At 50.5% G+C, this 22,724-nt stretch overlaps 1 protein-coding gene across 2 annotated transcripts in view; it reads right to left on the bottom strand.

Moving 5' to 3' along the window:
• tgfbr1b (transforming growth factor, beta receptor 1 b) overlaps nucleotides 1-22,724 on the bottom strand; it is a 29,200-nt gene that overhangs the window by 3,187 nt on the left and 3,289 nt on the right. Inside the window, exons 2-8 of one of the 2 annotated variants that reach the window (XM_067251728.1) lie at nucleotides 8,686-8,934; nucleotides 6,053-6,289; nucleotides 5,440-5,670; nucleotides 4,714-4,881; nucleotides 4,363-4,519; nucleotides 887-1,011; nucleotides 650-780 (exon numbers count right to left, since the gene is read on the bottom strand). In XM_067251728.1, coding sequence (XP_067107829.1) covers nucleotides 650-780; nucleotides 887-1,011; nucleotides 4,363-4,519; nucleotides 4,714-4,881; nucleotides 5,440-5,670; nucleotides 6,053-6,289; nucleotides 8,686-8,934 — 1,298 coding nt within the window. The remainder of the gene's footprint in view (nucleotides 1-649; nucleotides 781-886; nucleotides 1,012-4,362; nucleotides 4,520-4,713; nucleotides 4,882-5,439; nucleotides 5,671-6,052; nucleotides 6,290-8,685; nucleotides 8,935-22,724) is intronic. The other variant, XM_067251729.1, reaches the window with a different exon arrangement.

The following is a 22,724-nucleotide window of genomic DNA, read 5'->3' as shown; positions in this document are numbered from 1 at the left end:
AAGGCAGATAGGGAACTCATGCTTGCATGCAGGTGCTTCCACACACACACACACAATCGGAGCGTGGCAGAACATGCGGGCGGGGGGGACATGTTTGTGTGTGTCGTTAGGAGATCTGTCAGGCTAGGATGTGATCTTCACCAGATCCACAGCATCCTTACATAACACACATCGGATTACAGCAGTTTATTACCGGGGATTGACTCTAATCTAATCGTTCCGTTTGCCTGCAGTAAACGGACACGCCAATAAAGGGAGGGAGGGTGTGTGTGAGTGAGATAGAGAGAGAAAAAGAGTTGGATTGCTGTTGTGTGTGTGTGTGTGTGTACGAAGGCACGACTGCGGTGAAGACGTGGAAACGTGAGCTGGAAGGAGAAACGGAACACACACACTTTCCCGCCCCGCGACAGCCAGCCAAGACAGGCAAGGTGGTTAGCTCCTCTCTGGGGAGCACGGGTGTGTGTGTGTGTGTCTGGAAGGGATCCAATGGCAACCCAGTGTAACCCAGAAGGGACAATATGATCTAGTTCCTCCCGGTCAAGCTGTCCTTCGTGGTACAGTTAGTGGAAAACACTTGCCTCACATTGGTCTCTCTCTCTCACACACACACACACACACACACACACACACACAACTCCCGGTGACGTACCTCGCAGCTCTGCCACCGGTTGGGAATGTTGGGCCGGAGTTTCTGGTCACACACCACCTTCCTCATCTCCTCCACTGAAGGATCGGACTGTACCAGGTCATGGTAGGGCAGCTGGTAGTCTTCATGGATGCCTGGCAGGAAACACAAACACAAAGGGGCCCAGACATAGGCAGCATGAGGACTGTCCCCGAACGGCCTGACGGAAAATCAGGCCCAGCCAGGACCCCCTCCACTCACCTCCGATTGAGCACCTGCTGGCGATCTCCCAGAACACCAGGCCCATGGCGTAGATGTCGGCCCTCTTAAAGGACTCAAAGTGCTTCATGTTTATTGAGTCATCCAGGACCTCTGGGGCCATGTACCTGGGAGGGAGGGAGGGAGGGCGGGGGACAGGCAGCAGGTTAGACAGAGCCACCACCACCACACTGGCCACAGAGCCCGGAGCAGAGAGGAGAGAACAGAGCAGGGGCCAGTTCTGCTTTCTCAGATGACCTTTCCATTCCTCTGGGACTGTGAGTAACGTGTTACGCAAGGAGCACCTTCACACAGGGAGCACATTTAACAGGGGGGGAGGAGAGAGAGGGAGGGAGGGAGGGAGGGAGAATGACGATGATGGTTTCTAATGAGTGTAATTCAACAGTCTACTCCACATACTCCCACTCCGGGGTTTCCAGCCAACTCTTAATTGAATTCTTTGAAGCAGAGTTGCATCCAGATAATGAACATCATCAAAGCTTCATTCTCCACAATATGAGAGCCCGCAACAACAGTGACTGTTGTCCCCATGGCAACGGCTTTCAATTTGGCTGCAAACGTTTTGAATGAGTAAGACAATTGGACCTGTTAAAAGTGAATCCATATTTGCATGGATTGGATACATGCTTGGAGACACCAGAAACATACTTATTTCTTTCACATTCTAATTGAAAAGACAGCAGCGAAAATAACAAAAGCGAGGGCACGCACGTCTTCCCTCAGAGTGTGCACTACTGCCTGCAAACATCCTGCCTTCACTAGCAGTTCAGGGTCAGGTGTGATGAATGGTTTACAAGGAAGGAGAGTTGGGAAAGGAGCTGGGTAGAGAGACCAGACAGTCAGGTAGACAGAGAGAGACCAGACAGTCAGGTAGACAGAGAGAGACCAGACAGTCAGGTAGACAGAGAGAGACCAGACAGACAGGTAGACAGAGAGAGACCAGACAGACAGGTAGACAGAGAGAGACCAGACAGACAGGTAGACAGAGAGAGACCAGACAGTCAGGTAGACAGAGAGAGACCAGACAGACAGGTAGACAGAGAGAGACCAGACAGTCAGGTAGACAGAGAGAGACCAGACAGTCAGGTAGACAGAGAGAGACCAGACAGACAGGTAGACAGAGAGAGACCAGACAGACAGGTAGACAGAGAGGGACCAGACAGACAGGTAGACATAGAGAGACCAGACAGACAGGTAGACAGAGAGAGACCAAACAGTCAGGTAGACAGAGAGACCAGACAGACAGGTAGACATAGAGAGACCAGACAGACAGGTAGACAGAGAGAGACCAGACAGTCAGGTAGACAGAGAGAGACCAGACAGAGACTAAGGCTAAGGCTCTGAGGGATAGTCCGTCCAGCAGGACGACTCAGCTGGATGAGGGGGCTGGGCCTGGTGTTCTGGAAGAGGGCCAGAGAGCAGGGGCCTCTCTCCACAACCAGCCTTTACACTTTCTACTCAACCAAAGGCTTACTGGCTTTGAGCAAGTACCTTTAGAATGTATTTAATTTTGTTAGGGGTTAATAAAGTGAACTGAATGGAATAAACGAGAGAATGAATCTTCATTGAAAGCTATTCCTTCCTACCTTAAGAAAATAGGATTTATATTCTTTCTATGAGGGTGGTTCAGTTCATTAAGGCAATGCATTTAATCTCAAGCTGCACACGCACAGTTGCACACATGCGTACACAAACACAGCCATCGAAAGGTGTGGGAGAAATCAAGGATTTCGGAAATGCTTATGTTAATTGCAATCAGTTGATCAGCTATTGCCTTAATATTTGCTCATTCTATTGTATTATTCATTCCTGTAAATGTGTTCCTACTGTACCCTATATCGTGCACTGATGACAAGTCTGACTGATTCTATAACACCTGCTGGCTGCAATGTTATCTTACAATAACTGCTGTGTCGAGCTGAAAGTTGGTTAGGAGAACTGTGTGAGGAGTTCTGAAAAAGTGGCCTTAGTATTGAGAAATGTATCCTAGCGACTGTTAAAAACTGTAATATAGGGAGTCAGGTGGCTGAGTGGTCAGGGAATCGGGCTAGTAATCAGAAGGTTGCTGGTTCGATTCCAGGCTGCGCAAACCAAATGACGTTGTGTCCTTGGGCAAGGCACTTCACCCTACTTGCTTCGGGGGAATGTCCCTGTACTTACTGTACTGTAAGTCGCTCTGGATAAGAGCGTCTGCTAAATGACTAAATGTAAATTTCTCTATTCACAATAAATTATGTTTTCTGACCTTCTTGCCTCGGAGAGACTTGAACCACTGTGTCTATTCTTGACTTTTCAAGGTGCATACTTGCGCTCTCTCCAATCAGCTTGTTTCTACTTTAACAACTAAGAATCTGAAGTTACATCATTTCAGTGGAGGCAGACAACAATATCTTCCACACAAGAAATATAAACAATGCATCCTAAAATTCTATTCACCTACACTATCACGTCCCAACATATACTAGCCGTCTGAAGTCTCTCAGCTAGAAGACTGGGTTTGACTGCCACCCAGCCAGCCTGTCAATAACAACCCTGATCCATGCATGACCAGTCAGCGTGTGTGTGTGTGTGTGTGTGTGTGTGTGTACCCTGTGAGAAGAGGTTTATTTAATAATGCACATCCCCCAGACATTCGGCAACTATTCTATACCTGGGATTGCTGTTGATGAATAATTGAAACTAGGATGAATTTCAGGTCTGATTTTCCACCTTGGGTGTGTTTGTTTGAGTGTGTGTGTATGAATGCGTGTTTGGACAGTGTGTGTGCTTATGTGAGAGGAGAATCTTCTGGAAGGATTGGTGGACCTTGTGGAGATGACTTTTGGGGCAGACAGACACGTTGGCGTATTTTGATGAGTTTCCTGTTCCTACGCGATGAGTCACACACACACCCGAAACCCTCTGCATCTCCAATTTCTCCCCTTCTAAACTACCTGCTCCACGCGGGAGTCAGAGGCAGTTTCCATAAACCCCAAACACTGTCCCATTACACAGTGGCAGCTGCTCAATCCAAAATGGTGGCTAACCGTGTGGATGACAGCCGAGGGAGCCAGAATGACTTCCCACTTCTAGGAATGGGCACTCTGGAGTCACCCAGGACCATCAGTTTCCATACACATTCACTTCACATCACTGCCAGGAGTGGCAGTTCACTGAGCCAGAGAGGACATCCAGTTACACCGCAGCTGTATGAGTTCTCAATAGCTATGGCGGTAGCTTTAAGAGCCAAAATGGCAGATGATGTATGTCTCCTGAGACCGAGAGCCTGTTGAGCCAAAATGGCCACCCTAGGGGGGGGGCTCCGGTTCTCAGGACTGTCCTCTGTAGAGGACTTCCATTTCCTTCCAACTCAACGGAAAACTTTCAAATGTGAACTTCTCTTTCATTCCCTGATAACTGTTTGTCATATAGATAAGTCTGATGGAGCCAAAATGGCCTACATCAAATGGCCCGGTTACCTTTTGGTTCCCACTCGGTGATTGGGTGCGATGTCAATGGTGTCGGTGGCGGAGTCATGACGGACAGCCAATCCCAGGTCAGCGATGCAGCAGGTCCCGTTCTTCTTGACCAGAATGTTCTTGGACTTCAGGTCTCTGTGGGCGATCGCTGGCTTACCTGGGGGATGGGGGGGGGGGGGGGGGGGGGGAGGAAGACAGGAGAAAAAGAGAGACAGAGAGAGAGAGAGGGGGGTGAGGAGAGGCGAGAGAGCGAGAGAGAGGGGGGGGGATTACTAAAAGCACCCCGGAACTTGGTGGAGATGGAATTCAGAATCTCGTGCACGTTCACATGCGTGTGCGTGTAGAGGTCACCTTGCGTGCCGACGATCTCCATGTGCAGGTGGGCCAGGCCACTGGCGGTGGACAGGGACAGCTTGATCATGCCCTCCACCGTCACCGTGTAGCGGTTCAGGTAGTCAAACAGGGAGCCGTGCTCATGGTAGTCCGACACCAGCCACAGCTGGGTCCACGTACCGTTATCTGGACGGGGAGAGAGAGAGAGAGAGAGAGAGAGAGGTCAAAAAGGATTGAGAGAGGGAGAGGAGGGAGGGAAATGGAGAGTTTGAAAAGGAGTGAAAGAGGAACCAGGGCGAGAGAGGGAGGTCGACAGAGAGAAAGTTAGGGGGAAAAAAAGGGAGGGAACAAGTGAGAGTAAAAAGGAGTGGAAGAAGGAGGGAGGGAGAGAGAAACAAGAGGAGGAGGGGGAGGGAGAGAGATTGACCGAATAGGAGAAAGGGAGGGAGGAAAGACAGAAGAGTCGGAGACGGAATGAAAGAGAGAGATGTACGTCGAAAGGGAGTGAGGGAGGGAAGACCAGTAGGAAAGAGGCGAGGAGGTTAATGAGGAGCGTTTTCTCCTGAGCGACGCAGCTCCAGATGGCCTGAGAGTAGAACAAACAGCAGGACTGGACATGAGGAACAGTCGAGCTAATACACTCACCCACCCACCGTCGTTCTACACACACACACACACACACACACACACACACACACACACACACACAAGGTAAACAGAAGAGAGCGGAGCACTCGCAAAGACCTTTGTTGTCGGCGGCGATGAAGCCCAGGATGTTCTCGTGGCGCAGCATGACGGTCTGGTAGATCTCGGCCTCGCGGAACCAGGAGCGCTCCTCCCGCGACGAGAAGATCTTCACCGCCACCTCCTCGCCCCGCCACTTCCCCCGCCACACCTCGCCGAAGCGGCCCTTCCCGATGCTCTCCTGCAGGATGATGGTCCGGGCGATGGTCCTCTGCACCAGCAGGGGGAGCCCTGGAGGGGGAGGCGGGGGGGAGTAGAGGGAGGGGGATTCTCGCTGGTTAGTCAGCGTAGCACAGTGTCTTCCTTGCAACTTCTGAACCCGCCGGTCCAGGCGTATTGAGGACCAGAGGACCAGCCTTGAGGCTGGAAACGCACAGCCGTACTGAGAGGGGGGAGGGGTGGATGTGATTACCGTGCCTCCAGCCATCTCTCAGGCAGAGGGGGAGTGTGTAAGCTTGAGAAAATGGCCCCCTTCCATTAGAACTTCTGTTCTAACAACCAAGCCAGAGATAAGGCTTTTAAGATATAACTACCGCCTTGCAACAGAAGCGCAGCATACTGACCTATTTCTGTCACACACACACACCAACACACACCCACAGCCAGCTCCTACCTGAGCCGGAGCCGGAGGTGGTCATGTCGTAGATGAGGTCTTTGAGGGTGGTGCCCACGGTGATGAAGGGGTGGTCTATGGAGGGGTCCTCCTCGCTGGGGACACGGTGGTGGAGCCCCAGCCGGCTGTGGCACACGTACAACACCAGCACCAGCACCAAGCACAGCACGCACACGGGCCCCGCGATGACGGCCGCCAGCGCCACCGGGCCCAGGGACAGAGGCTTCGCCGTCGGCACTGAGGGGGGAGACGAGGGGGAGGGAGAGAGAGAGAGAGAGAGAGAGAGGGAAGGAAGGGGTGGGAGGGAGGGAGGAAGAGAGAGCGAGGGAAGGGGGTGGGAGGAAGAGAAAGATAGAAGGGTGATAGGGGGTTATATAGTGATACACACACACACACACCCACACACACACACAAGTTCTTTCAGACCATCTAACCTACGTTCCTCGTCCGACACACACACACACACACACACACACTGTGTGACATGATTTATGACTCTATTTGAAAGGGAACTGGTGAGCTTGACCTGCCCTGTCCAATCTCTACAACTCATTTGTCTCAGTCCGTCCTGTTCTGACGCATCATTCAGACCGAGGCCTGGGTTAGGAGGACTAGACCCCACAGCACACACACACACACACGCACATACATGCACACACAACAGACAAATAGCGTCATCCAGTGACACTGCAGCAGTATGAAAAGCTAGAGGGCTAGTTTTACACTGCAGCTAAAAGCTTGCATGCTACAGACAACTACACACACAAACACCTTGAAACACACACACACACACACATCATTCATCCCAGGGGCCCCAAGGATACAACTGTACTAAATCAAGTTAGGGGGAAGAAAGATTCTCACTTTGAAAAGCTGAATGAGTCACATCACAAGACTGTCAGAGAGACAACAAGTGTGTGTTCTGTGCGGGGTGTGTGTGTTCTGTGTGGGGTGTGTGTGTGTTCTGTGTGTGTCCCACGTGTATTCAACACCAGGCTCAGCAGGAACACAGGGCTGGAGGACGACTCATCGATTGTTGTGCTGTTATCTGGGCTTCTCTTAGCAAGCTGGACCAGAGCAGAGATCAACACCTATTCATGGAGCAGGAGATGAATCTCCTCTCTGCAGAGGAACACTGATCCAACTGGCTCCGGCCAGGAGACTGACAGAGAGGGGAGGAAGGGGAAAGAGAGAGAGAGAGAGAGAGAGAGAGAGAGAGATGAATAGAGGGGGGACATAGAGGGTGGAGGGATGCCACTGCTTGCACCAAAAACGGAAAAACCAGGAGTCAGGATAAATGCGGCAACCGCTAATAGGCCATCCAGCCGGAGAATAATTGTGAGTAGAGGCAGTCTCCTCTGAAAGAATCTTCTAGATGATGTCTCCCTCCAAGAAGAATGAGAGTTCATCCACAGTCTCACATCTTGTAGAACTACATGTTCCTAGTTAAGAACTACAACTACCCCTTTATCACACAGCTGTTTTAGGTGTTGTCTCCCATGTGTGTGTGTGTGTGTGTGTGTGTGTGTGTGTGTGTGTGGATGGGAGAACGGTGGAGGCAGATCGCCACACTGTTATAGATGCAGTCATAACATAGGGCTTGAGCTCAGCCTGCACATAGCCTGTTATCTGTGATCTTCCCCCTCAAGTCTCAATGTGTCCAGTGGAACCCCTCGTCCTGCCTCCCACGCCTCCATCTCTCGCTTCTGAAGGTTTAACGCACGCCGGGACATAACCAGCCCCTTGATGTCAATTGCTGCCTGCTAGCTAAGGAGAATTGGTAAATGTGAGGATGGGCACGGGCGGGGAGCGGGGGCTGGAGATCGTGTGTTGTGTGTGTGTGTGTGTGTGTGTGTGTGTGTGTGTGTGTGGGGAGGAAGGTATGAGGAGTGGGTCTGTGTGCAGGTGCATTCATTCTCCACATTAGGACGGACTGGAGAGCAGCCCGCCAGCACATCGAAAATGACCTCCCCCCCCTCCCCCCCATAGTTACGAAGAGTGTATTTCGTATAGACTGAGGTTGTGTTTAAACAAATGGTAAGCTAAGGTATCTATGACTGATCTAATCTACAGCCAGCAAAGGCACTAAGTTGGGGGAGTGGAGTCAGGATTAGGCAAGTTTACCCCTCTGCCCTGAACTTTTGTTGCCCTGAACCTTAAGTTGTACAAACTAAATAAATTGTATTGAAACCGCCATCTTGACTATTCAGATCTACACAGTGCCACTTGAATTCTTCCATTACACTACCCATCTCTCCACCTGTCTGTCTTTCCACCTGTCTGTCTGCCCGTCTGTCTACCTATCTCTCCACCTGTCTGTCTACCGATCTCTCCACCTGTCTGTCTGTCTACCTATCTCTCCACCTGTCTGTCTGTCTACCTATCTCTCCACCTGTCTGTCTGTCTACCTATCTCTCCACCTGTCTGTCTGTCCACCTATCTCTCCACCTGTCTGTCTGTCTACCTATCTCTCCACCTGTCTGTCTGTCTGTCTGTCTGTCTACCTATCTCTCCACCTGTCTGTCTCTCTACCTATCTATCCACCCGTCTGTCTCTCTACCTATCTATCCACCCGTCTGTCTCTCTACCTATCTCTCCACCTGTCTGTCTCTCCACCCGTCTGTCCGTCTCACCTGGGAAGGAGCTGAGGTCGGGATTCTTGTTGCACCAGTCCTTGTCGCAGCAGAAGACCCCCTCGTAGTCCCTGGAGGAGGAGGCGCAGATGAAGGGCCGGTCCCGCGGGATCAGCTCGTTGTCATGGACACACATGCTCTGGTGCGTGGTGGGCCGGCCCCCGGGCTTGGTGGTGAACGACACGAAGCACACGCCGCCGTCCGTGGAGCAGGACGAGTTCGAGCAGCGCTCACAGTAGCACTGGAGGGCTGGGGGATGGAGATAGGAGCGATGGGAGGGGTGGAGAATGGAGGGAAGGTAGGGAGGGGGGAGAGAGTACGGGTGACAAAGTGAGAGAGAGTATGAGAGACAGGAAGTAGGACAGGTGGCAAGATGAAAGGAATAAAGAGAGAGAAACGGAGGGGAGGAAAGAGAGAGAACATAGATTAGATTTCCGGAAGAAAAAACACGCTTGGGTGAGAAACTTTGAAGAAACCAAAAGCATTATCAGTGATCGTTCACCACAAAGACAACCGCCCAGGCAAGATAACAGGAGACAGTCAGTCTAACAACGCCTGTGATCGCTAAACCAACCGATTCACTTCCTCTACACAAGTCTGGCTTCCTGCTGTTCCCCTCAATAGCCAGAGAGCACTCAGAATACAGATGTGATAGGAGGCAGAATCAAAACAAGCCATGCACACGCACACACCACCTGTCTACTGTCAGCAAGATGACGTGCTATGAGCACTTCATATCGACGGTGTAACACAGTGCTGTGTGTACTGTAGTGGCAGGTGTGTGTTGCAGTGTTGTGTAAGCCAGTTCATAGAGAGCCGTGGGACTCAAACACAGCAAGGACGGCTGAACCTGGTGGACATCTCACACACACACACACACTCGGACACGAGTTCGCGCGCACACACTTGCACACCCAGTTGAATTATTCACTCAGACAGTCCAGAATACAGAGCCACGAGCCCCCCTCAGACGTGCTCTCCTTTCATCTCTCTCCTATGTCTGTGTCTGTCTGTGATTGTCTGTCTGTTTGTCTGTCTTGTCAGGGCGTGTCTGCCTGTCTGTGGGCTTGTGCGTCTGTCCGTCCATCAGTCTGTGCGACTTGACTTGAGCCTTGAAGAGAAGAGCACGGAAGGAACAGGCAGTCTAGACCTTGCCCTCTGATACGGTATCCTCAAAAGAGGAAGACATTCGACGCCCCTCCCTCCCTCCCGCCCTCACTCACTCACCACACGGCAGACGGCAGTACAGTCAGTGGCATGCATGCCTTAGCTGTCTAGACACACGCCATACCTCCACACAGACACAATAAAAAAACATCCGGAATATTCTTCCTGTGACTTGGTGCGGGTGTCTTTGTTTGCGTGTGTGCCTCTTTTGTACAAGGAGGGTGGGGGAATTTCGAGACACGTTTGAACTGAACCACACTAGTCTTGGAGTGTCCATGACTGGGGCCTGTCTCGAGAGTGTTCCCTTCCCTCCTCCCCTCACAGGGACACGACCGAACCCTCCTGGGTGGGAGCTTGGCTGGAGCCTCTCAGCGTCTCCCTGTTAGGAAGGCAGGCAGACGGACCTCAAGTTGGAAGGCACAGCTGGTAGGGTGTGGCACGCAAACAAACGACTATACACACACACGCCTACACACACACACACACACACACACACACACACACACACACACACACACACAGGTTTGGGCTTGCAGTCGCAGTCTAATTGAGGGCATGACTCACCAGCTGGCATGAGAACATGAATCAGAGTAGAAGAAGAGGCACGCCGACACACACGCACACACACACTTGAAGCTGTTGACTACATAAACAGCAGTCTGACACAGTCTGAGTCGAACTGGACTTTCCAGTCTGTCTGTGTCTGTGAGGAAGTGTGAATTCTGCTTTGGAGTCTGGTGGCTCTGTGTGTGTGTGTGTGCGAGTGTGTGTATGGGGGGGGTCAATCCATTGCCAAAGTCAATTGTTATGAAACACTACAGCCTGTTGCTGAAGGACTAGCTCGTTCTACCAATGTGGACACCTGTCTCTAGTGTGTGTGTGCATCTCACAGATCCACATGACATTACTTCTGATAAGTGTGTGAAAAAAACTGAAAAAAGCCTGCCTATGGCCCAGCACTGGGAGACTTTAAATCATTTGCTTAGAGTATAAGGAAAAATAGATAAACAAAAGTACCCTCACACACACACAACCTTTAATGAGGGCGCCGCGGTCTAAAGACACTCCTCTGCAAGCTTCACTTCCAACTAACTTCTGTGTTTACGCTCTGCCCAGGGGCAGTGGTGGCAGCCTTTAGCACAGCCTCACTTCCTGTGACACGCGTCGCCGTGTTCCTCCCCTGCACTCTGTGGCGGATCCTGCCGTGACGCTATCTGGCCGTGAGGCCGCTCTCACCGGTAGCCGATGTCGCGCTTTATGATTGGATGCCGTTTTTGGTGCACTGTACCGTGATCCAGACGTCACTGTTACACACTGTAGTTGAGGACGTGAGGTGTTATTATTGCACTGTATTGTTACTGTGATCGTTTACCGTGCATTCATCAGCCAGCTCAGCGAGATGCTATTGTTGCTGTGTACTTAAGCAATTGAGATTGTATCGTTGCACTGTGGTGTTGTAGCATGATTAGCCGTGCCTGGTAGCTGAGATGTGATTACTGAAAGCTAGACTACTCTTCGACCACCAGTAGAACTATGCACATCTGATCCTTGATCTTCTACTGAGCGTTCTACAGCTCACGCACTAATTGAACGTCACTTTCGATAAAAGCTAAATGTGTAAAACTGACAAAAACGTCGAATGCAAGCTAACACATTTGGCAAAGGCGTTCACGTTCGAGAGCCCCCAAACGCAGGAAAGCTGTTGGAGCCCAGCTAGAAACACACACACACACATATTTCCTTTCAAAGGGGAGTGTGGCAGTGGATGGGGTGGAGATCACAGGGTCTTGATCAGCAGCCAAATCACTGCTAAAACACCAGCACTGTAGCTCAGGGAGGGAGGGGGAACCACGCCAGCCAGCCCCCTCTAATCTGAGGCCGAGCACCATTTGTTAGTCGTCGTGAAATGGGGAGGAAGAATCTCATTCATGTCCACTTCATCTTCTCTCGTAGTGCCAGCCCCAGTGCAGCCAAACCTCCTGAAATGGAATTAGCCTTGGTCCTAAACTGAGTGGAGGGTCCACAGGGAGAAAACTGAATTCAATTTCTCCCTGGGCAAGCGTAGGAGTTGCACACGGACACACACACACACACTAGAGGGGAGGCTGTGATGAATGAAAACATGGCCGTTTGTCGCTTATGGAATTCCAGTTGACTTGGGAGTTGCGAGGCTTGAATGACAAGCTCTTCCTTCCTCCGCTATATAAGCCGTGCATGTAATGGGCCCGCTACGTACAAGCTTAAAATTGTGTTGATATGAACAAGCCCATGGACCTGCTCCAAAGTGGCCCATTACTGCTCCCACTGTTACACAACTGCACCCCGAAGGACTCACAGGCAGAGAGAAGGAGCTAGGGACAGAGACAGACAGAGAGACAGAGAGACAGAGAGACAGAGAGACAGAGAGACAGAGAGACAGAGAGAGAGAGAGAGAGAGAGAGAGAGAGAGAGAGAGACGGGGAAAGAGAGAAAAAGAGAGAAAGAGAGGGGTGTAGGAGAGAGCACAGAAAGAGAGCGGTGAGGAAAGAGAGAGGGAGAGGCAGAGACCGAGGGGTAAAGGGAAAAGGGGGAGAGGAGGGGCGAGGAGAGGAGGGCGAGAGCCAGAGAGGCAGGGAGAGAAGCCTTTGCGCGTGGCTGAGCTGAGCTGTACTCCATAAAGCAAGCAGCCCAGTACTCGATTCACCTCACTCCACTTCCCAGCACCACTCTCCTCTCTTCCAGCAAGGTCCTCCAGCCATAGCGCTGTCTGCCTCTCTTCACTCTCTGCCCCTCCATCATGACAGCGTCCTTGCTGTGAGCGCACAGTGTGTGTGTTGCCTCACAGGCTTCAATGGGAGGGGTTAGCAAGACAAGTGGAGTGGAGAGGGGGGGGGGGGGGGGGGGGGGGAGTGCCGGGGGTAAAACCTTAGAAGACAGGAAGGAGGGAGGTCACTAAATCACATGTTTGTGTGTCTCAGTTTTGTCTCTCTGGAGAGAGTTAGGGGAGCGACCCTCCCAGAATCCTTGAGTGAATGGCTTCTCCAGAGAATGAGGGATGGAGAGACACAAAGAGACAGAGGAAGAGAGACCCGAGGCAAAAGAAGCGTATCACCACCATCTCCACCATCAGCCCCACCATCAGCTCCAATCACAAACACGCAACAGATGAACAAAAGCCCAGCCGAGCTGTTCGTTGGCAGTTACAGGGATAAACCATCTTCTCTCCTCCCCCTCGCTTCATTCCTTTTGCTTGTCCTCTCCTCTCCCTGCACCCATGCCCCTCCCTCCCACCCCCCCTCCCCCCCCCCCGGATCGAACAATGAAGGGAGTGTGAGGCAGAGAAAACAGGCACAGAGAACAAACGGGTGAAGCCACAAAAGCAGACAGAAGTCGGTACAGTACCTCTGGCGCGGGCCATGAAATCCACTCGGTGTAATCTTCACAGGGGGGGGGCGCCCAACGGATGCGTTCGGGCTCCTATTATCTGGACCCGCGCCAGGGTTTCATCCCCCCCCCCCCCTGATTGGCTGAACGCATTACTCCAAGGCTGCGTTATGCAGATGAGATGCAAAGGCTCTCCCCTGGGGGCCTCGGAGGAGCTACACCCCCCCCCCCCCCCCCCCCCTGTTAGCTCCATCATGGAAGCGGCGGATCTCCGTTTAATCCAATGGAGAGCAGGAGGGAACCTTCTAAGATTTTGAAGAGGACTTTCAGGATTTGGGCAGATATTTACCTAAATAAATGTAACAACAGCCAGATGGACAGTTAGACAGCACACAGTGTGTGCTGTCTAACTAAAATGACTAAATGTACACACGCCCTAACCCTGCCTCCTCTCTCCACACACACGCACACACACACACCCTAACCCTGCTCCCTCTCCACACACCCTAACCCTACAACTTCCACCACCCTTAGTGGACCTACCAGTGTCCCACCCACCACCTACCGCGCGGTGCGCTTGTTTGAAGATATCCCATCTCACTCGGCTGCCCTGCCCTTCGTATCAGGGACACCCTGTACCAGCCCAGTCATGTCACCACTGCTTCCACTATCTCTCACATTAAGGGCTCAGAGCACGCAGGAGAAAGAGAGAGGGGGGGGGTTCGTCAAGCAGGAATGGTAGCGTAAGGAAGGAGGAGGAATCGTGTCTGGTTTTCCCAGCAGAACAGACCATGCGTGCCTCTTCCCCTGGCCTTTTTGCACTTGACGACAAGCAAAAGAAAAGAAACAAAAGCTGCACTAGCCTCGACGTGAACGCTGGGAGTCGTAGATATTCTGCTTCGCGCCAAAACATTCCATGTTCCCAACGTTGAATGCTCTCCCTGCACCCCAACCCAGTCTCATTCTGCGTTATCTATGACACGGGTTTACACTTCGATTTTGCGTGCCATATATACGCCAAATCCCTGTTTTACGTGCAGTTTGTACGCCAAATCCTCCCATTCATTTTTATCAACAGAAAATGTGTCTCTACCACACGCAGAACGTCATCAACTCTTTATCGATTATACGTCATCATCCGGACTCTGATTTTACGGAGATTCACGATCTCGAAGCTTACAAATGTATACTCTTTTTGTGGGGGAATTTTCACCTCAAACACCTAACAACATAACAAACATCAATTATTATCTGCCACCAACACCAAGCAGCATTCTTGTAAATAAAAATAAGAAAAAAGATCTAACACACACAGGCAACATAGGCTGTATACAGGCCCGGTTCTTGCCAGCTCTGGAAGGGCGGGCTGGCAGATATCTGGAGGGGGCAATTATGGTGATCAAATTATCCAGATCCAGAGATGAAGCAATAAACCAAAAGAGGGTGTGGTATTTGTCTTTGATACATCACCCGCCAAGCCATGTCACGGTTCCATGGAAAGGGGAAGTTCTCATGTGAAGCCCTTTTCCTTGGTATCAATGTGTCTTTAAGATGGGTTCCATTAAAGTTAATAACTCCCTAATCAGAATTAGAATTCGGTTTATTCGCCATGTAGGTTTACACAAACGCGGAACTTACTGTGGCAGGAAGGTTAATTTATTCAAGTTTGACACATTTCTGTCAACCTTTATCTGATATATTGACCTTTGAACCCTTGCCAGGGGTCACCTTTAAAGCCCTATATTTCAGTGATTAAGAGAGCTACTAAAAGTGGTCAAAGTCAAATAATGTTCTGGTGGCACATAGTCGGGGGGGAGAGAACATGCAAACATGCAAACTTCAGAAAGGCAGATAACCCACCTGAGCACAGGAAGGCTTCAAGAGGGAATCGAACCCAGAGCCTTCTTGCTGTGAGGCAACAGCATAAACCACAGTGACTGGCCTCTTCAACAAGAGGGCCCAAGGACACAACGTCATATTGCACGACCGGGAATCGAACCGGCAACCTTCTGATTAATAGCCCGATTCCCTTCCGCTCAGCCATCTGACCCCACTGAGAGGCGCATTTTCTGTTGATAGAAATGAATGGGAGGAATTTGCGTATAAACTGCACGTAGAAAAGGGATTTGGCGTACGTATGGCACGCAAAATAGAAGTGTGAACCCGTGTCATAGATACGCAGAAGTTTGAGACTGGGTTGTGCATCCATGAGCCCTGGAAACTGCATGTCTGCAGCAAGGAGACCACTGTTGTGTGTCGTGCGTGTGAGCGGTAAGGGGAGTTGTGTTGGATTTGTCTTGTTCCTGTGTGGGCTCCAGCAACTGTCACTGTCCAGGACAACCACAGGGCCTCCGTGTCCTCTTACCGCTCTCTCTGGTGGCATGCCCACAGTAAGCATGCCCTGGGTAAATAACCATGCAGGCCTTGGGCCGGCATCCAGCCTGCATACTGCCACTGGCACACACTCTCTCTCTCACACACACACACACACACACACGGAAGGCTGGCCGGCTACACACTGAGCTGTGTGACTGACTGGCTGGTTGACATCCCATAATTCCTCCATCTGCATGTTAATGAGGACAGGAAGATTCTCCTTGGACTATTAGAACGAGGTTGTGCGTGTCCAGTCAGAGAGATTGATGCTGACACAAGGTAGAGCAGGCTGACTCGGACAGGAAATGGCGAGCGCAAACCCTGCTAAGCCGTCTCGAAGCAGAATATTTGAAGCGAAAATCTAAGTTGAAGTTGCTGCTGACACAAAGCAGGACTGAGACGGGAATCAAAAGTCATGATCGTAGGTTGCGAAGAAAAGTCGAGTGTGAATACACGGATACTGATGAATGACAGAAAAATCCCCCCCAAAAACTCTAAAACGTCTACAGCACAGCCTTAATATTTATTCAGTCATAATCTAGGAACCCTGGTTTGTACTTGAATGAACTCCTTCTAAAAAAAAGGTAAGAGTTAGGCTAACTTATCCAAGGAGGTAAGAACCTAACCTCCGTCGGGGGTGAGCCTCATCGCTCAAATCTCAGAGAATCAGAAACTAAACAGCAGCCCCACAAAGGCCTCTATTCAGGCTCCCGACCCTCCAGCAATCGCACAACTGACATTTCTGAGGGCTGTATAATCTAGAGCCATTCATGTCCAGTAATGCCTTCAATTAACTCAATTCAATGGTGCCCAATCAGATTACCACTGAATAAGCCATTATTTTAACAGTGTTAGGGAGGAGAGGGAAAGCCCGGGGCCATGGTTTCCAGTGTTTGCGTCTGCAAAAAGGAGGGCCCCGTGAGACGATTCAAATGAAAAGGATGGAGAATGTTTAATCTAATAACTCCTCCGCACAGGGAAAAATAACGATCTGATGGGGGGGGGGGGGAAGAAACGTCAAGACAATGGGCTTCGATTTTTTTTAACATTTGTATCAATGCCAATTGGATTTCACATCTTCTGAAACCTGTGGCTCTAACCTCGGATAGGGTAAGCACATTTTGAATTCAACAGCAGAGACGGAGGGATGGAAGGAGGGGAGAAGTAGCTCGTCCTTGTTCCACCCGATCTTAATCTCCGTACACACTATAAAGGGAACTTTGTTGAGTCTTTCAAGCAAACATTGCTTCTGTTTTAATCTCAACGTGATCTGATAAGTTTCTGGAACCGAAAAGTTGGCCTGGAAGAGAAATTCACAGAATTTAAGATGGTTAACTACCGATCTTCCTACAGGAGGCTATCCTCCAGTCTGGTTTCCTAAACATCCATACGTTTCTCAGTGCTAGATCTGATAGACCCTGCTCCCATATGACCAAGTTACCTCACATCCAATCGATTTACCTTCCTTACTTGAAACACAGCTTCTCAAAACTCACTTCAAGGCCAACGTACAGCTTAGGCCTAACAAATTATACATCCATACGCAAGTAAAAACACACACTAACAATTTACAGAGGTCGCAGGTTAACATACATCTTCCACAATCCGCAACAGAAAGTCACTTACTCACGGCCGTGTGTGTTGGACGACACACACAAGAACTCAAGGTACGTTTTTCAAATGGTAAGTGGCATATTTGGGTGACAGACTCCAGTTAAGAGTCGTCATGTGGCCTATTTTCCTCTCAGCACTGGAGAGGAGAAAATGGTCTGATTCAACAACACAAAAACTGTATAACCTTCTTCAGCAGCAGGGGGTGGGAAAAAAGCCTCATCGATTGACATAAATGATTTCTCTAGCACAACTTCTTTCAGACCATTTTTAAAAACGGTAATAAGGAAAACACAACCAGCTGGACTGCAATGTTCCTTTTTGCTTTGGTCTCTGTGCACATCAGTCCCAAAGTGTCATTTCTAATGATTGGAAGCTCACAACTAACATAGCATATTCTGTTTCTTCAGACTTGGCTGAAGACCTTGGGTTAAGATAAGCGTGTGCGTGTGTGTGTGTGTGTTGTGAAGAACAGCACCCAGCTTCCGAAGTTAGCATTCAACACTTACCCTGCAGCACCCAATGTGTGCAACCAAAGCCAATTATCTCCCAGGTTCCACCTCACCTGCCTGCCTCCTGCAGCAGCTTCTCTCCTGCGTAGACAGATTGTTGGCCCTTTCTGCCTTTATTTATTGATACAGTTGGAGAGAGACAGGGAAACAAGGAGAGAGGCAGAGAGAGCGAGAGAGAGAGAGAGACATGCAGGAAAGGGTCCGGGCCAGATTCTAACCCAGGTCCCTGCGTTAAGGCCTTAACCTGCAGGAAACCCCACTTATTGTAACTACTGACTGTCCACGCTGGTCTTTTACACAGCGAGGTCTCCCCCTTCCTTACCCAACCTCACAATCCCTCCCCAGGCTCAATTCTGATCTGTGTTGCCCAGAAGCAGAGACTGCATTCAGGGCTGTGAGCCATCTGAGCTGCCCCTAACTACCCCCCCTGGTGCCTTCAGCTCCACTCACTAACACGGTCCACACGAGGCCACATGAGAACGAAGAGGTTGAATATTATGGGTGGTGGGGTGGGGTGATGGGGTGTGTAGTCCTGTGGGTCTGCGATCGATGCCGCACCCCCCTTCCCCCCACACACACACACTCACTCACCCCCCTCCTTTTACCTTCTGGAACGGAATAGGAATTAATTACTTGCCGTCTCCTGGCAACCGCAATCCATGCACCCCTACTGGTTGGCCGTGTATCATGGTTGTGAAACATGACTGTGAGGCTCGGCCACGAGACCGCGAGTGCGTACGTACACATCCGGCGCACACGGCAAATACCGACACACACACGCGCAAAAAGTGTACACAAAATCTCAAACCAGGCTTTTCTCTCACACACACACACACACACCATTCCTGCCAGCCACATATCCCCCTGCCCCCACCCAATCTCCTAAATCAGTCCCTCTTGTAAGTGTGTGTGTGTGTATGTGTGTGTTTGCCCTTTTTCAGCCGACAGATGAGCCTCCCACAATTATTTCCATAGGTCCCGGCCTGCCCTCCCTCCCTCCCCCCCGTGTAGCCCTTTGTCCACACCAGATGTGGGGAGGGACAGAGGAAGGGCTGTGCACCAGCACCACCCCCGCACGGTTCCCCTCAGCCCCCAAAAACCTCCCGCACCCACTAGCCCCAGCTTCCGCCAAATCACAGAGCGTCAAAAATGGGAAAGCTCGCGAAGGAGAAGACCTCCGTCAAGTTGCTCTCGGCCAGAGCGAACTGTCTCTAGTGCTGCCATCGCCCCAGCGTTGCGTCTATACATGATTTAGTCTTTGCTCCTTATTTTTAATGGGTTTGACGATGGAACGCAAAAATAACAGAGCGAGAGAGAGAGAGAGAGAGAGCGAGCACTGGAGGATGGTTCTGACTGCAGCACAGTTTCCCGAGCTGGGCGAGGCGGGTGGGGATATTCAGTGAACATGGCGTCTTATGAATATGGATCAGGTTGATTTAGGAGAAAGCGTTTTGGGGCGGGTGGCAGCTGTACACGGGAGGCCCTCCGTCTCCCAGCGACACGGAGAGCACCGTCCCCCTCCCCTCCTCACCTCGCCCCTCACTGGCCGAGTCAGACTCCCAGGTACAGGACGGGCTGTTACCTGTGGACGCTTGTGCAATCCAAAACGAGAGGGAGAAAGTGGTCTACAGGGAGGAAAGAGAGAGACGGGCTGTGCTCAAGGTAGAACCAATGACGTAGTCGTGATAATCACAGAGAGAGAAAAGAATACACCAGAAATCATCCGAGCAGGCCTTCTGTGAAGTAGCCACAGGAGGGAAGGGTCCAACATTCAAAAGGTCTTTCGGTGCTGCTGATGTCGTTTTCTCTGAAATTTGTAATCCACCGGCGTACGATTTCATTCACTACTAAACTGTGTGAAATCGCATCCGGGTACCTGCGTCCAATCAAACGCTATTGTTGCTATCGTTATCTGGGGGCCATCGTCAAAACGGCATGACAATTGCAAATGATCAGAAGGAACAAACCCTGATAACGCAAACAGAATCGCAAAGCAGTCCTTGGGACGTGACCGGGGAAGACCAAGGGAAGGAACGACTGAAGGAGGATGAGGAGGAGAGGGTTCGAAAGTCGCAGTCTCGAAGGGAGAGAGGAAGGACCCGAGCAAAGAAGATAGAAAACATTAGGACAGCAGGAATCCAGAGACAGCAGTAAGAGTCACTTACAGCGAAGCACATGCCTGGCCTAAAGCTCAACTAAGTGCATGGTTTTGTGCTTCTCTTTCCCTCCCTCTCCTCTCCCTCTCCTCCCTCTGTGTGCCTGTGGCATTACTAATTGCTGCTGTGTCAGGGCAGAGAGCACATGACGGAGTGTTCTTTCTAAACAGCCTGCCACGCCAGAGCTGGGGCGAGCAGAAGAGCAGGCACACAGAAGGGAACGCCGCACTCGTAAACCTGCCTCCCCCCCCCCCCCACCGGAGAATGACCAAGGAGGGAAGGAGGGAGAGCAGCTTGTTGGGGCTCTTTGTTTGAAGCAGCTAGCACATGGACAACCTGCCTGCCATTCTGTCTGTCTGTCCGTCCTCCATACAAACGCACACCCACACCTCGCGAGTAAAAAAGCAAGCAGTTACTGTTCAGTCACCTAATCAGCCAAATGGCTTTTTGTCACATACTGCGTGCACACACGCGCGCACGTCTCACTGGCGGTTACTGAGGGGAAGATGAGAGAGTGTCAAAAGAAAAAAGCCAGGTAGAGAGATTGATAAAAAGGAGAGACGGGGAAGAGAGTTGAACAATCCCTCAAGCACCCAGCGCCATTTGTCAGAAGATGTTTTTCTATCTACATACAAACTTATTTAAAAAAAAAAAGAACTATTTCAAACTCAATGCCCCTGGGTCGCTGAAGAAAGAGTAACAATCCCAGCTGAGATAGTTGTAGTGCTCAGTTCCATTCCTAGGAACAGGACCATAACTCATACTGTAATCTTTTGTTAGGATAGTCCACATAAAACCCTCTGCTCAAAGAGTACTCAGTACCACCAGGATAACCCTTCCACACCAAGAAGCTGAAGTGGCCTGCGTTTGAACCGGTCACACTAAACCTACAGTGCTGTAGTATTTTATTTGGTGGATTAAATAGTGATTAAACAGTGGTTTAATCCACCACACTGCCTTCACTGGGAAGTGAACACAGGCCCACGTCTCTCACAACATTGAAGAAAAAAGAAGAAGCTATTTGTGCCACAGTGACTTCAACTTTACAGGGAGACCTACAGCACCATTTTGTTGACCACATCTGCTGAGGTTATCAGGTGGTTGAGGTCGGCCACTGCGTGTGTACGAGCTGCCTTAGGATCCGTTTACAACTTTTCCCACAACCCTTCCTGGTGACATTCTGGTGGAGAAGGGCCGAGCGGCTGGCTGCTGGGGGCTGCTGTGGACGGGCAGACACGCAGCTCATTCCTGTGTGACAGGCAGCCGTTCTGTAGGCCAGAAGCATGTGGACTATAATTGGAGGACTAACCGGAGATTAGAAGCGAAGGAGAAGGCTGCTGCTTTTCTGCCCTTGCGAAAAAGGCACTTAACCATACGTGACTGAGATCTGTAATGTTTTTGATGTTTAAATGGATTACGACATAACGGTGATGCTGTGGTTCGATGGTTGCCTGTGGCCACGTTTGTCTTGCGAATGTCAGGGGAGAAAATATGTGTCACTCCTGAAAGCAGATTCAACGGAGAGGCCTTTCACGTTTCCAAAACGTTTTTTTAATGGGACGCCAGGGTTCAAGGCTGTAACAAGTGTTACAGCTGAAAACAACCAACCTTGGACATTATAACTATTGATCATAACCAACCTCGGTTATGAAAATGGTAGTCAAGAATCGAGATCCCTCTCCGTCCTTTTCTCGTACCCACAAGCGCATACTCCATTTTAATTTCTTTTTCACAGCTCTCGACTGCTTGAAAAAGATACAATCAAAAGTTCAAATTTTGGAAGGCCATGAAAAGAGATAGAAACAGAGAAGAGAGGAGAGAGAGAGAAAAAAGAGCGAGCGGGGCCGTTTGAATGCATCAGTGCCCCTGAATCCAATCACAACTGGCACAAACACAACTTCTCAAATTAGTTGTGCTTCCTTAAGCCAGGACAACAGGCGGTTCAGGGTCACTCACATGCCTGGGATTCCTGTGTCCAAAAGGCAAAGTTACTGTATCAGAGAATACTAAACAGATATGCTCACAGCAGAACAAGTCTGTGGCCAGAATGGTCATAGTCCTTAGATGGTTATCCAAAAGCTATAAGGAGAAACTATTTCAAGAGCATTCTTAACAACTTTCAGAAGTACTCAATATGTACTTCTGAAAGTTGTTTTTTACTTCAGTCTTGATAGAAGGATCTGCAGGTGAATCTTCCTGTGAATAGAATATTGACTGTAGCCCATCTCAAAATAACAAAACATATTTCTGTTGGCTAGATCGTGTGACTGGCTGGGGGGGCCCTCTCCATATGGCTGGGCCGTTTCAGAGCCTTGTTGCAGGCGAAGAACGGGAGGAACAGGAAGAGGCGAAGAACGGGAGGAACAGGAAGAGGCGAAGAACGGGAGGAACAGGAAGAGGCGAAGAACGGGAGGAACAGGAAGAGGCGAAGAACGGGAGGAACAGGAAGAGGCGAAGAACGGGAGGAACAGGAAGAGGCGAAGAACAGGAAGAGGCGAAGAACGGGAGGAACAGGAAGAGGCGAAGAACTGGAGGAACAGGAAGAGGCGAAGAACTGGAGGAACAGGAAGAGGCGAAGAACTGGAGGAACAGGAAGAGGCGAAGAACTGGAGGAACAGGAAGAGGCGAAGAACTGGAGGAACAGGAAGAGGCGAAGAACTGGAGGAACAGGAAGAGGCGAAGAACTGGTGAGGCTGTGCGGTACAGGCCAGGGCTTTCTGCACCACTCCTGACCCACAGACACAAGATGGTGACCCTAGCACTCATCTGTTCTCCCTCCATCTCTCTGTTTGAATGCTAAGGAGGAGGCATCAGGCCCAGCGATAACTGAGGACGGGGCCGGTTCGTGACTTCT

The sequence above is a fragment of the Osmerus mordax genome, chromosome 15 (assembly GCF_038355195.1).
Source record: "Osmerus mordax isolate fOsmMor3 chromosome 15, fOsmMor3.pri, whole genome shotgun sequence".
Classification (NCBI taxonomy): Eukaryota; Metazoa; Chordata; class Actinopteri; order Osmeriformes; family Osmeridae; genus Osmerus; species Osmerus mordax.
The sequence above is the reverse complement of the archived record's forward strand: the minus strand, read 5'-3'. Positions and strand labels throughout refer to the sequence as shown.